A 14970-nucleotide genomic window follows, 5' to 3' on the forward strand; every position below is an offset into this window, starting at 1 on the left:
CGTTCGATCTGCTCTCTCTTAGATTTCAGTCCCCTCTGCTGCTTTCCACAAGCAAATTGGGCCGTTCTGGTGCTGGTTCCCAGGTGTGCAGGCTTGTGCACCCTCCAGGACCCTGTGGGTCTCTCCAAAGAACTCTCTGAGCCTGGGAGCTTCTCCCGGCACCTCAACCCCGAAAGTGTTTCCAATTGGTGCTTTCAGGCTCTAATTCCCGTCGCTGGGGCCCTGGCCTGGGCTGTCTGTCTCACTGCTTGCTCCTTCGCTTGGTTTATCTGTGTGCGAATGTGACCATGGTCAGCCAGCTGCCTTGTACCCTCACTGGGTCCACCTGTTGCCACCCTGCACCTGGGATCCACCAACCGCTGCCTGCGCTCCTGGGTCAGTCTGGCTGATCCCTCCTGCCCGACCCTGCACAGCTGCTGACTCTGCCCCTCTTACCTGTCTGGATGAACGGTTCGTTGTTGTCGAACTTCGGTACAGTTCAATTTTCTGTGTTTTGGCTGCGTTTTTGTTACTGAAACTTTGTCTTTAAACTTGGTTGTGCAAAAAGACAATGTTTCTACCTACACCTCCATCTTGGCTGAAAGTTAAAAGAGCTGATTTTTAAGTAACAGTTTTGAAGTACCACAAATTATAACTGTCCAATGGACCTAACAAGGTTCATTGTATGACTTTGACAGGCAAAATTCTTAGCAACCTTTAAAAAAACTCAGTATAATTACACAGAATTAGAGATTGCTGTGATTTTTATTCAATTTGGTATCCTGATTAGAATAACAGCAGTGAGAAAATTATGCTTTACAAATATTGCATTAATACTACATCATTATGATATGGCTTTACACTGATTGTATATAGAGAAAAAAATAACATCAGCATTAAGGCAATAACCACATGTGCAAATCGAGCACTACCCTGACACAGTCTTCAGTAAAAAGCTCTTTTGGTTAGTTGACGGTTGATATTGCTGCATGCTGGTCAGTCATGGCTTTGAAGGATAAGCTCTGAATAGCTTCATTCATTTAAAAAAAAAACCCTCCTACTGGCCCACAATGGCTAGAAGAAGCTTTCGGTAATCTCCGCTGGTGTCACTTGCGATCATTGTGCTCAGGGTCTTCTGATACGTCTGACAGAAAATCTGTTTTATTTGTACAAGATCAATCTGCATGCAAGAGACGATATTTTTGATGTTAGAAAAAAGCTGACAAAAGAAAACTGGTGTTTATTAGAATTATTCTTTGATAATGAAAAGATCCTAATTATAATCAAAGCAGAGGGGAAAATAACACCAAGTGACTGACATTTTATAGCTGGTATTCATATCAGTACTGGCATCACCCAGTGAAGGTCTGATTCACTGTTCTGTAAACACACTGGGTAAGAGTGGTGCTAGTCTCATCTATTGTAAGTACTAATCATTTAAAAACCATTTGCTAAGATAGCTATTGCCAAAACACAGAAAATAATGAATGTTGGCAGGGATGTGGAGAAGTTGGAATCCTTGTGGATTGCTGATAGGACTGTAAAATGATGCAGCCACTGTGGAAAACAGTATGGTGACCGCTTAAAAACAATAAAATAAAATAGAATGACCATATGATACAGCAATTCCACTTCTGGGTATACACACAAAAGTAAAAGCAGGGACTCAAATATTTGTACTCCCATGTTCAAAGCACCACTGTTAAGAACAGACTATTCTTAAGGTGGAAGCAAACTGAATATTCATCAGCTGATGAATGGATAAACAAAAGGTGGGAGATACATACAATAGAATATTCTTCACTATTAAAAAGGAAGGAAATTCTGACACAAGACACAACATGGATGAACCTTGAAGACATTATCTTAAGTGAGAAAGCCAGTCATGACAAGGCAAATAGTGTATGATTCCACTTATGTGAGGTATCTAGAGTAGTCAAATACAGAGACAGGAAATAGAATGGTAGCTACTAAAAAATGAGGAGAGAGAATGGTGAATTCTTGTTTATGAGTATGGACTCGCAGGTGAAAAGTGCTGATGGTGATGGTTCCACAACAGTGTGAATGTACTTATGCTACTGAACTACATTCAACAACAGCTAAAATGTAAGCTTGATGTTATGTAAATTTTACGGTAATTTTCTAAAAAGATCATGCATAGAATATTTAGGTCGAAGAACAAATACACAAAAAAGTTTTCACCTTATTCTGGCTGTCTTTTTAAAAACAATTTACCTTCTTTAGTATAATTTAGTTGTATATATTTTCTTTCAATAAAAAAATCCAATAAATATTTAAAAACCAAAGAAAGGAAAACATTTGAAGCCATATTTAGGTAAAGAGACAAAGATACATTTTTTCAAAAAATGGTTCTATGATTAACAAGGTATGCTAAATTTCAGGAAATTTTATACCTAATATGATTAACCTATGTAGGTCTTTCATGCAACTTTTTATATAAGCAAAATAAAAACCAAAAAACATCTCCAACTTGCCATAAACTAGTATTCTCCTTCTCAGACCTTCTCAGGTAGGAAAAACCTCTTGACATAGATGCTTCGCTGAGGTACGTACAGTACAGTGATCTGCCTCCCTAACGCCAGCCTCTGTCACAGCCCGAGGACAGTGCACACTGGGCTTCACACCAACTGCCAGCAGTGACAAAGACAGCTTTTTCTTAACATCATTCCTCAGGGACTGACGTCCAACTTAAGAACTTTTAAGAGATCAACATTCAAAATTCATTAAGATCAGACAAAAAAAGACAGTCTCACCTCACTTCGAGTGACCACGATCCTAATCAGGGTGGAGTCATCTGTGCCGGCACCTTTCATAGAATGGTAGAGCCTCTCAGCAAAGAAGGCCGGGCGGTTCAGGGCGCACTGCACTGCAAGTCAGAGATGCTTCAGATAAGGAGTCAGGATTTGACAATGGAGTCCATGCTCCAGCTTCACTGATCGCTTCTAACCTGCCTCTGATCATGTTCTGTATCTCAGAAATTGGAGGCTAGTTGAAAATGATTTCCCCCTTGACTTTTCTCAGCATCCATCTTTCTTTCTAGACGTGCCAGACAGGCTGCTTTCCATTCCAGCAGACTCCCTCTGACCCCTCAAAACCCATTTCCTCTCCACAGATGCAATAGCTTAGATTATTTACATTTTCCCCCTTAGGGTAACAAGATGTGCAGCAACTGTGCCCCAGTAGTATCTTTCTTAAAAGCAATAATAAATTCTGAATTCTAAAAGTCAAACATATTATTTGCCCAGACAAGGATATAAGATATATTCCAATATAAAAAAGAAGACACAGATTTGAGCAAAGGTTTAAGAATAATAAGAAATGTGACACATTTTCTCTTAGAAAAATTAACTTAGCAAAGTCTTTTCCTGCAGATGGTAGAGCTATACTAACTATTCATTATTAATTTAGCTACAATTTGATTACTATAGTATCAATAATCTTTGTAAGACATTCAATTGCTAATACCAATGTGTCACTAATACTCTCTTTAGTCCCATAGTCTCTAAGAGAATAAAATTTCTATTTCATTATATATCTGAATATCAGGACACCAGAGGTTGGGTTTTTAATTTTAGAAGAGAAAAGGGTCTTCTTGGGCTGAGCTGCACTTGCAGTGTTTGGGGGTGGCTCAAAATACGCTTTGTATGGTGGCGCTCAGAGCTACTTAGAGCTTTCCAATGAACCTTAATGCAAATGCTACAGCCTACCATGTATTCCTGCATAGTTCTCAAGAATAATATGTAGCATAAACATAAAATAATTCCGAAACAACCCTAATTGATCGTGCCAGCAGCCATTCACAGGGAATTTCGTGTGAAAACAGAAGTGGCTCAGGCTCTGCTTCAGCAGATTCCAGGGAGGCTACATCACTTACTATGACTTAACTGGAACAACTATTCAAAGCCTCCCTCATTTATAGACAAAACAAAGCAAAACACAAAAGTATCTTACGGATGGCCTTCAAACCACTCTCAACGTTTCCGGAAAACTCACGGCTAACACTGCTGAACAAATCTCGGTTAGCCATCTGCAAACAAAATGTATAGGGGTTAAAATCTTTCCACACCTTAAAGCAGAAGCCAGATGTTCGAAATAAAAATTCATACCCTGGAATAAGCATCCATGGTAGCTCTCAGCTGAGGAAAGCTTCTTGTGGCAAGAATCATGTTAAAGCAAGATTCATCTGTCCCCAGTTTCCCCTCACCAGCCTGATAGAGACGCTGAGCATCTTCCTGAGCCAACTGGTGGTTAACATTCTGGTTCTCATCACGGTTTCCCTGCAAAAGAAGGCAGGAATTGAAAGGAAGTGGTGTAAGTTCTACTAAAAATTTTCTTGCCCATCTATTTACTTACAGATTTAAAGGGAAATTTATTAAAGATTAATGCATAAAGTTTATCATGCATAGCTTTCATTTCCAAAGAAACTACACTAGTGTAAGTAGTACTTTATTGCACTGCAACTTTGGATTTTATAATATATGATCATGGTTTAATGATGTTATGTTAAAATGAGAAGTTTCAGGACTTTGAGAGCTAAACTGAACCAGAAAAGGTTTCCCTAAAGACTTATATACATACATATATGATTTATACACATACACCCCACACATAAACAAAAAGAAAACTATATCTACTAGGAAATATAAACTACCACTTAAAGGAAAAAATTAGCCTCCTCCTTAGCTGGGATTTAAGATCAAAATGCATTATATTTAATTCTACTTTGTATTTATGAATACAACTAAAAGGTATGGAGCACCTGCTGTGGGCCAGGCTGTAGTAGAGTTCTCCAGAGAAAGAAACCAATAGGCTGTCTATGTGGAAGGCACAGGCCTCTGACCTCAAGTCAAGGGAGGGAACATGTAACATGGAGGCTTCATGAACTTTCTTTCCTTTATCCAAGTGTAATCCTACTACTATTTATTGCCCTGGCTGGTGTGGCTCAGTGGACTGAGCCCTGGCCTGCAAATCAAAGGGCTGCCCGTTTGATTCCCATCAGCACACACGCCCGGGTTGTAGGCTGGGTCCCTGGTGGGGGAAGCGCAAAAGGCAATCACGCATTAATGTTTCTCTCCCTTTCTCCCTTCCTTCCCTCTCTCTAAAAATAAACAAGATAAACAAAACCTTTTAAAAAACAAAAACATTAAGTATTTATTATGAATGTATAAATAAAAATGATGCATGAGCTTTTTAGAAGAAGGTATGAGTAACTGAAGTTCTGCTAGACTGTTGATTTGTACACCAAACTCTCCCCTGGGATAGGAGGAAAGGAAGGAGAGGGAGAGAGGAAGCTCTGAGTCTGAACAAGAGAAAAGCTTAGGTGGGCAGTTGGTTTCTCTCAAAAACAGAAACGAAAACCCAAACAAAGGAAAGGCTGTCCTCAAGATCCTCCGTGTCTTTCCGAGGAGCAAAATGGAGGGGTGTTCCTTGAAGGTGAGAAACTGTCTTCTGAAGAACGCTGGGTACAAGTAATGTGTAGAAGTGTATTCTAGGTGGATGACTAAATATAACACAGGAAAAGGTGTTCAAAAAAATTTCCCACATTTTAAATTCAAACACATACACGGTCCCATTTTCCTAGGAGGCCATTCCCCTTGCAAGTCCCTGGAAAAGATCCCTTTACATTGTAAAATGGGTGGGCCTTACTGAAACCATGAAAGAGACACTCAGCACCTCATATTGTCTTAATCATTTTTTAGAGTTAAATCTGTTCCTGTTTGTTTTCTCCCATTTTTTAAAACTTTATTTGTTTATAGGGAAAAGGGAAAGGAGAGAGAAAGAGAGGGACGGAGACATTAATGTGAGAGAAACATCAATCAGTTGCCTCTCGCAGGTGCCCTCAGTGGGACTGGACCCACTACCCAAGCATGTGCCCTGAGCAGGCGTTGAGCTAGTGCCCTTTGGCTTTGTGGGCCTACATCCAACCAAGCCACACAGGGGAAGGGGTCTTTTCCTTTTTAAATGCTCTTCTTTTTAAATGCAAACCCACTCCCCTGCTCTGTTACCCAGTTGTAGGTAAATTCAAATTCCTCCCACCCATTCCTGTTCTTTCCTCATTTCCACACCCCCTTCTGAAGCTCACTACCTTTTCTGTAGCTACCTCCCCTTGCTCTGAAGAGCCTCTCCTCTACTTTTAGATCCATCACGACTGTCCAACCTAGTGCACTTGCACGATAGCCAGTCACTCCTGACACTGAATCAGTATGCTAGTCTTCTGCATTATCTCTTTCAAATAAACCCTCATCACAAATATGTTTGTAAAAAAGGCAAAAGATTTGTTCATTCTGAAGAGAAACCAAGAGTATTCTAAGTGTGTTTGTAATATTCCAAATACCCTATTTGGAGAATTTTTTTTTCTCACATCAATTTTTTGTGGTTGCATTTTATTCATGCATTTGTTGGTTGGTTCTTTTATGTGCCCTGAGAGGGGAGCAAACCTGCAGCCTTGGTGCATTGGGCCAATGCTCCAACCACCTGAGCAACCCAGCCAGGGCTGGAGAATTTTCTCACCTCCCCAGCACATCTTGGGAATCAGAATAAGGAGGTGCCAATCAGTATTTCTGTGACACCTGAAACGCTTTTCTGCATTTCTGGCCCTCCTCACACCCTGCTCACCCAAACAGCACTTCCATGGCAGTTCTGCACACCCTCAGCTGACAGGGCAACTCAACTGGCAGTACAATGCTAAGCTTGCAGTACAGACTCATCCTCGTCCTAAGACACAGCTTCAGGGTGACTTCTGATTCCATATAACTTTAAAGAGGCTAATTTCTGGTTCCTTCAAATGCTGAATCTACAAAAATAAATCTCAATAATGACTACAAAAAAAAATTGTACACTGGGTTCTATGTTGCCCCTCCTAAATACGGCAAGATTCCAAGGGGGCTGAATCATAAAAGGAATGGAGAATGGTCACTGGCAATAGGCAGTAAAGATGTTCCCTCCACCCTCACACAGGCGTTCATGCTACACTCACCTGGCACATGGACACAAGTAAACGTTCAAAATGCCCCGATGTGTCTGACCGAATGTCCTTCTCAAGGTCTCGTCCAAATTCTGACTGATAACATCTGACAATTTCTTGGATTTCCTGATTAGTTCTTGAGCATAAAATTTCAATCAATACACGTTCCTGAGTTCCTGCTCCCTATGTAAAATAAAGGGAGAATTACACAAAAGAAAAAATAAAATCTCTGAAAGTTATTAAATCTTACTGTTCCATCAAATATTTCTTTGGCCTCCAGTCCAGAAAAGCGCTATATATTCAGAAACATGAAATAATGTATTGGTTTACCTGTCACTGAAAATTCAGAACTGCCACAATTTGTGAGGGGTTTTGAAATAGGATAAAGTATTCAAAGAAAATGACATACAGGACTGTACCTTCATTGCATTCCGTAAACTCCAGGCATCATAATATGTGCTTGGCATGAACAGGGCAAGGACTAGTTCTTCCACGTTGCCACTTAACTCTGATTTGAGATCTTTAATTAAATCCTGTTGAATTACAAGTACAAACTAAGTATATGTGCTCTCCAAATTTTGTTGCTTAAATTTTTAAAGGAAAGCATAAAAAATGAAATTGAATTGCTTTATGAAAACCTAAATTTAAAATCTGAATATTATATACTAAGAAATAAGTAAATATGTACGTTTTAAATTTGTTACATTCAAGCAGATGTATTGCATTCATTCTATCAATGAACACTTAAATAAATTCTTACTGTGGGTCCACCACTGCATCAGGTACAAAGACAAGTAACGCATGAAACAAAGGTGTATCTGACCGGGGAGCAAGGTCTCAAATGTTCCTCTGCATGTGTTTTAAGTTCTAAAGGAGATTATGATGAGTTATGGCTGAGTATGGTTAGGATAGAGGCAAGAATAAGCAAAGCTTGTTCAATGGAATGATAAGACAACTAGTTCTGCTAGAGGGGAATGTTTTCACAGATTAGTAAATCAAAGTTGTAACTACCTGCTTGGGTTATTACTTTGAACACCAGGCTAAAGAGAATGTGAATTAGAGTCGGCATGCTGGAAGAGCCACTGGGAACTTTTATCCAAGAAAATGGCATTGATGTATCAACACCAGGCAATGTGGACTATGACAGAAAGGCTATGAGAACATTTAAGCTACTGGAATACTTAGGTAGGAAGTAACAAAGGCTTGGACTTCAGTGCTGGCAATGGAAGAGGGTGGAAAAGGGGAAGAGATTAAGAAGCACAAGTTAAGAATTTACAAAATAGTCATGGGATGTAAAGTACAGTATAGGGAATAAAACAGCCAATAATATTGTAAAAATTATGTAAGGTGTCAGATGGGTACTGGACTGACCAGGGTGATCACCTCATAAGTTACAGAAATGTCTTATCACCACATGTACACCTGAAACTAACATAATATTGTATGTTACTGTAGTTGAAAAATTTAAAAGTTATTTAAAGAAATTAAACAGAAGGCAGAAGATACATTTTTAAAGAGTCTCTTTACAGATTAGATCAGTAAGACACGGTCAGTAACCAGTAGCTGGAACAGAGCAGTGTCTAGCACATGGGAGGCACTAATAAATATTCACTGACTGATAAAGGATAGGAATCACAGAAGACTATGCACCCTAGAAGAGCAGTATTTTTATTAATGAATAAGAATTTAAGAGAAGAGTTGGCTGGGAAATAAGGAAAATAGGCTGTGAATTTAGTTTTCATTCTAAAGTGATATATGAGAAAACTGAGAATATGTAGCACAGACTATTCAGGAACTAAAGAAATTCATAATATGAAAGAATTTATGAGAGAAGTGAGTCTGACATGAAGCCCTAAGGAAATACAGAATTTGTGTTGTTTAATCAGCCTTAAGGCTAAAGATATGGATCTGGGCTGGGCAGAAAGGGAAAGGCAGAGTAGAATAGGCAAAGTGGGACCAACAGATGTATTGCCACTGCCATTCTGAGGAAAATAAACTTGATCCAGAGGATGTTAAGATATTTTTAGGATTCCAAGGTAAACGGCAAATGCATGATACCCAGCTTTCCCTCTAGAAGCAATGACACTCATAGCTGAGACGCAATGATACTTTTTAGCCATAGAATCTTGTTAGCTTTAGTCACAGGTAATCCATTCAACAAATATTAAGTGGATACTTGTTATTGTTCCCGTACTTGGTGCTATAAATACAGTACAAAAATAAGTATGAATGACACGGTTTGCCTGAGGGGAGCTCAGAGTCTGGGGGAGGGGACAGTGAGATTAGATATTTTAGAGGTTTTACTAAGTGCTAGGGGACCACAGTGGAAGAAGCAGCTACATTCTGCACAGAGAAATGAGAGAAACTTCAGAGTCGCCAATTCAAACAAAATCCTAGAGAAGTTGTTAGCTGTGCAGAAAAGAGAAAAAGGTGTTCCAGGCCAAGAGAACAACACATACCAAGCACAGATATATGAAAGATCATGGTGTGGCCTGGCTGGTGTGGCTCAGTGGACTGAGTGCTGGCCTGTAAAGCAAGGGATCTCCGATTCCCAGTAGAGGCACATGTCTGGGTTGCAGGCCAGATCCGCAGCTGGGGCCGTGCATGGGGCAACCACACATTGATGTTTCTCCCACTCTCCTTCTCCCTCCCTTCACCTCTCTCTAAAAATAAATAAATAAAATCTTAATTAAAAAAAAAGATCCTGGTGTGTGCAAAAAGAATGACAAAAAGGTCCATGTAATCATAAATACAGGATATGTTCAGAGGGAAGGAGAGGAGTGGAAGATGATGCCAAGGCCCAAGAACAGGCAGGGTTATACAAGGGGCCCCGGAATCCCACTCTAAGGAAAAGACCGAGAATGAAGCTACTGATCATGACTGTGGCCATAACCTACTTTCTACTGAATATCTATCACACAGACACAGTATAAGGTATGACTGCAAGATCAAAGACTACTCTAGAATTACAAAGGCTTTTAAGAGAAAAAAATAATGAATACACCATTCCTGGGGTCTCCGGAATGTAGCTGTATCTCTTTGGTTCTATCAGTACTCATAAAACAATAGTATCCAACCTGACATGAATGCAGGCTCCACAGGTCACTGTTCGTGCTTACTCAAGGGAAAATAAATACCTTTCCATACATGGTCTTAAAAGCTGCTTTAATTTTTTGCCTTTGATCGTTGGAACGGTTGGCCACAACATCCACAATTGCCTGTTCATCTGTCCCTGAAAGAACCACACACATTTACGTCAGGATAGAGCCCGTGGTGGGAGTTCCCTGAGGACATCTGTTAGAGGCTCACGAGGTACCTGGTGCCACATGCAACTGAGGAACATGCACACAGGGTGACACATAAACTTGGTTTCTCATATAAAGCTTGTTTTTCTTTAATCTCTTAAACTTATTATAAATAAGACAAAATTCTACTTTCCTTACCGAAACCCTTCATGGCTTTACGAAGAATTTCTGCATCTCTCATAGCATCAAAGTTGGCAGCCGGTCGAATTGTTCCTTGAGTTCCCTGAGTCATCGCAGCAGGCTGAGAACAAGAGGCATAATATCCAAGTCAGTTATTGTAGCAATTATTTCACAATAGATACATACACAAAACCATCATGTCATACACCTAAAATTAATACATTATGCGTTAATTGCATCTCAATAAAACTGGAAAAAAGATTATGACAAAATCTTCACCTTCTTTAAAAAAAAAAACAAAAGCAAATTAAAAATAAAAATTCAAGAAGCATATGAAATCTTGCTCCCTGGCATATGTCCTCCTCAAGTTTGGCTCAAATAAACTAATAAATATCAAAAAATAAAATAAAAATAAAAACCCAAGTCAGGATTCTTTGCTGACAAGGTGACAACTCAAGAGTTCCCCAGTCAAAACTCTTAGGTTTATAAAGAGGCCAGTGTTTGGGTTTTAGGACAAGGACGTGGGCATCTTGTTATCGGGGCTCATTCTGGAACAGGAAGGAAAGACCTATTTCTATCCTGCCAACAGACAGTCAAACACCAAACTTTCAGGAGACTAGTTAAGCTTGTTCAATTAGTCACATTCTTCCTATGCCTTGAATCCCAGCTGGTATTCCTGGGGCTTCCTAGGGATACAGGATATGCTTAGGGGCAAGGAGAGGAATGGAAGATGATACCGAGGATCAGGAATAATAAGGGGCTATATAATGTCCTTGAATCCCACTGTAAGAAGAAAATTAAGAACCTTCGAATTCCAGTTGGATATTCCTGCTTAGTAGAACAGGAGGCAAAAAAGAGATGATCCCTGAACAGTGTGAAATGAGTGGCAGTGTTTGATTTAAAGACAATAATATAACAATGGCTTTAGTAAAGTAGAACAATGAATTGCCCAATGAGCTGTTGAATAAGCAATATAATTTTGTTACTATCTCTTCATTTCCTCTATGAGCCCTGATTAGTAGACATGAAATAAAACACTGTATATTAAAAAATACAGTGTTCTCTCTAGACTGCCAGCTCTCTGTCTCTTGCCAAGAATGGACTTTTTTTAATCTTTTGTTTAGTGCTCAGGCTAGACAGTTATTATCCAAGAGTAGACTTTTACTTTTTGCTTTAATAAACCTTGCCACTGTTACTTAATCTTCTAACCAAAAAAAGGACACAAAATGAAAGTGATTAATATTCCTCAATACAATTTATAAAGAAATAAACCAGCAAGTAAAATAGGGACTATGTATATATTTTTAAATAAACATTTTATTTATTTTTACAGAGAAGGTAAGGGAGAGAAACATGGATATGAAACATAAATTGGTTGCCTCTTGTATGCCCCAACCTGGGGACTTGGCTCACAACCCAGGCATGTGCCCTGACTAGGAATTGAACCAGCGACCTTTTGGTTCACAGGCTGGCATTCAATCCACTGAGTCACACCAGGTAGGGCCCCAGCAGAATACAAAATTAATATCCAGAAATCATTTACTTTTTCATATGCCAATAATGAGCTGTAATAAAGGGAAACTAAGAAAGCAATCCCATTTATAATTAATTTTAAAAGAATAAAATAACCAGGAATAAATCTAACCAAGGATGTAAAAGACCTTTACTCAGAAAATAAGACACTGAAGACAGACATTTAAGAACATACAAATAAGTGGAAGCACATACTCTGTTCATGGATCGGAATAATTAACATCATTAAAATGTCCATACTACCCAAAGCAATCTATAGATTCAGTGCAATTCCTATCAAGATTCCAACAACATATTTCACAGAACTAGAACAAATATTTCAAAAACTTATATGGAACCACAAAAGATCCCGCATAGCAACAGCAATCCTGAGGAAGAAGAACAAAGTTGGAGGAAACACGCTGCCTAATATCAAATTATACTCTAAGGCCACAGTACTCAAAACAGCATGGTACTGGCATAAAAACAGACACATAGATCAAAGGAACAGAATAGAGAGTCCAGAAATAAACCCACATTTTATAATCAGTTAATTATAGAGGAAGCAAGCACATATAGTGGGCTAAAGATAGTTTATTCAATAAATAGTATTGGGAAAATTGGACAGATATGTGCAGAAAAATGAAACTAGACCACCTTCTTTCACCACATACAAGAATAAATTCAAAATGGATAAAGATTTAATATCAGAACTGAAACCATAAAAATCATTAAAGAAAACATAGGAAGTAAAATCTCAAACACTGCTCATAGCAATAGTTTATCTGACATATCTCCCCAGGCAAGAAAACAAAAGAAAAATAACAAATGAGACTACATCAAACTAAAAACTTTTTGCACAAAAAAGGAAAAGATCAACAAAGCAAAAAGACAACCCACTGATTGGAAGAACATATTCACCGATACATCTGGTAAGTGTTTAATATCCAAAATTTACAAAGACATTACAAAACTCAACACCAACAAAACAAACAATCCAATTAAATAATGGGCAAAGGACCTGAATAGACATTTCTCCAAGGAGGATATACAGATGGACAACAGGCATATGAAAAGATACTCAATGTCACTAACCATCAGAGAAATGCAAACTAAAACCATAATGAGATTATCATCTCATACCTGTCAGAATGGCTATCATCAATAAATCAACCAGAGCCCTGGTTGGTACAGTTCAGTGGCTTGAGCACAGGACTGCAAACCAAAGGGTCACTGGTTCAATTCCCAGTCAAGGCACAGGCCAGGTCCCCAGCAGGGGGGTACGTGAGAGGCAACCAACACATTGATGTTTCTCTCCCTCTCTTTCTCTTTTCCTTCCCCTCTCTCTAAAAATAAACAGAATATTTAAAAAAAATAAAATTCAAAAAATCAACAAACAAGAAGTGCTGGTGAGGATGTGGAATAAGTAGGACTTTTGCACTGCTGGTTGGAATGCAGACTGGTACAGCCACTATGGAAAGCAGTATGGAGGTACTTCAAAATATTAAAAATGGGCCAGCCTTTTGACCCAGTGATCCCACTTCTGGGAATATATAGAAAAACCCAAAACACTAATTCTAAAGAACATAAGCACCCCTATGTTCAGTGCAGCGTTGTTTACAATCACCAAGACACAGAAGCAGCCCAAGTGTCTGTCAGTAGATGAGTGGATAAAACAGCTACAGTGTATTTACATAATGGAATATTACTTGGCCATAAAAAATAGGTTTAACCCTTTGCAACAGTACAGAAGGACTTGGTAAACTTTATGCTAAGTAAAATAAGCTAGTCAGAGAAAGACAAATACCATATGATTTTATTCAGGTGAAATCCAGTGAAGAAATTGACTGAAAAACAAAATAGACATAGACTCACAGAGAGCCAGCTGACAGCTATGGGTGGTGGTGGTGGTGGTGGTGGTGGTGAGGGGGTGAAGGGATCAAGCAAAAAGGAGAAAGGACTTACGGACATGGACAACAGAGTGACGACAGTGGTGGGGAGAGGGGTATAAGTCTGTTAAATGGTAACGGAATGATTAAAAGAGCTACAGACTTACAATATGACTAACAATCAACTTCAACAATAAAAAAGTGTGAAAACACTTGACTAAGTGTTTTGAGGAACATCATTTGCTTTGTCAGCACAGCAGCACTGTGTAACAAGGAGACCTCTGGTCTGGGAGTCAGAACTGCTAGGATACAGCCTCGGCCTTGTCTCTCACTGGTTCAGTGGCTCTGGACAAGTTTCTTAATCTCTCTGGAACTCAAACTCCTCAAATGAGGAAAGTAAGCCAGAAAATGGCTAAGGTATTTCTCTTCTAGTACTGAAACCCCTCTCCCACCCCAGCCTTTAAAAAAGCTTGAAAATGCTAGATTTTTATGAACATACAGTATAAAACTAAATAAATAAATTAATATAAACATAAAAGTACATTGCTTATGTTCCTAGTAACTTGCATAAGACATAAAGAATTAAAAAGACAATGAATAAACCAAGGAGCTATACAGAGATGGGGCAAAGATCTGACATACAGGAGACCTTTTGAAGCTATTAAGAAATCAATTAAACAGACAATTAATTATCTACTGTGTTTAAAGCCCTGCCAAGTGCTAGAGGGACATAAAGATAAAACAGATACCATGAGCCCTCAGGAAATGGTGAAAGAAAAATACACAAGAAATCAGAAACAAAGGAAGGCACATGTAGGGGACCTCGCAATTAGTAAACATTAGAAAACCTTACTCACTTCACTGCTATAATCCAAAGAAACAGGAGAGAAAACAGGATAGGAAGGAAAGGACTCTGTACTGATCTGGAAGAAGAGTAAAAAGTTATAAAGGTAAAAATGAAAAACAAACCACACTTCATAAAACACTGCCAAAGTACCAGTAACCCAGGCACCCAAGGTAATATTTATAATAGTGAGGGAAGAGAAAAACCCATGTTAAGAGCTCAAGTGAATCCCTATGAAAAAGTTGTAAGTATCATCACGTGTGAGAAGGGACATACATTTGCCTTATCAAAGTCATCAGGATACTACTTAAAGCAGAGAAACCAAGGAGAGCATGG

At 38.9% G+C, this 14970-nt stretch overlaps 1 protein-coding gene across 4 annotated transcripts in view; it reads right to left on the bottom strand.

Annotated features, from left to right (window-relative positions):
- Positions 1-725: 725 nt before the first annotated feature.
- The window catches only part of ANXA7 (annexin A7), a 30960-nt gene continuing 16715 nt past the window's right edge, over positions 726-14970 (bottom strand). For 3 of the 4 annotated variants that reach the window (XM_037130590.2, XM_053663977.1, XM_053663976.1), the window contains 9 exons: positions 14648-14713; positions 10408-10510; positions 10102-10196; positions 7384-7497; positions 6977-7147; positions 4107-4277; positions 3952-4027; positions 2754-2866; positions 726-1159 (listed from right to left, as the gene is read on the bottom strand). In XM_037130590.2, the coding sequence (XP_036986485.1) occupies positions 1037-1159; positions 2754-2866; positions 3952-4027; positions 4107-4277; positions 6977-7147; positions 7384-7497; positions 10102-10196; positions 10408-10510; positions 14648-14713 (1032 nt within the window). In that variant the 3' untranslated portion in view covers positions 726-1036. The remainder of the gene's footprint in view (positions 1160-2753; positions 2867-3951; positions 4028-4106; positions 4278-6976; positions 7148-7383; positions 7498-10101; positions 10197-10407; positions 10511-14647; positions 14714-14970) is intronic. The other variant, XM_037130587.2, reaches the window with a different exon arrangement.

Source organism: Artibeus jamaicensis, unplaced genomic scaffold (genome assembly GCF_021234435.1).
Source record: "Artibeus jamaicensis isolate MK-2021 breed Jamaican fruit bat unplaced genomic scaffold, CSHL_Jam_final contig_332, whole genome shotgun sequence".
NCBI lineage: Eukaryota > Metazoa > Chordata > Mammalia > Chiroptera > Phyllostomidae > Artibeus > Artibeus jamaicensis.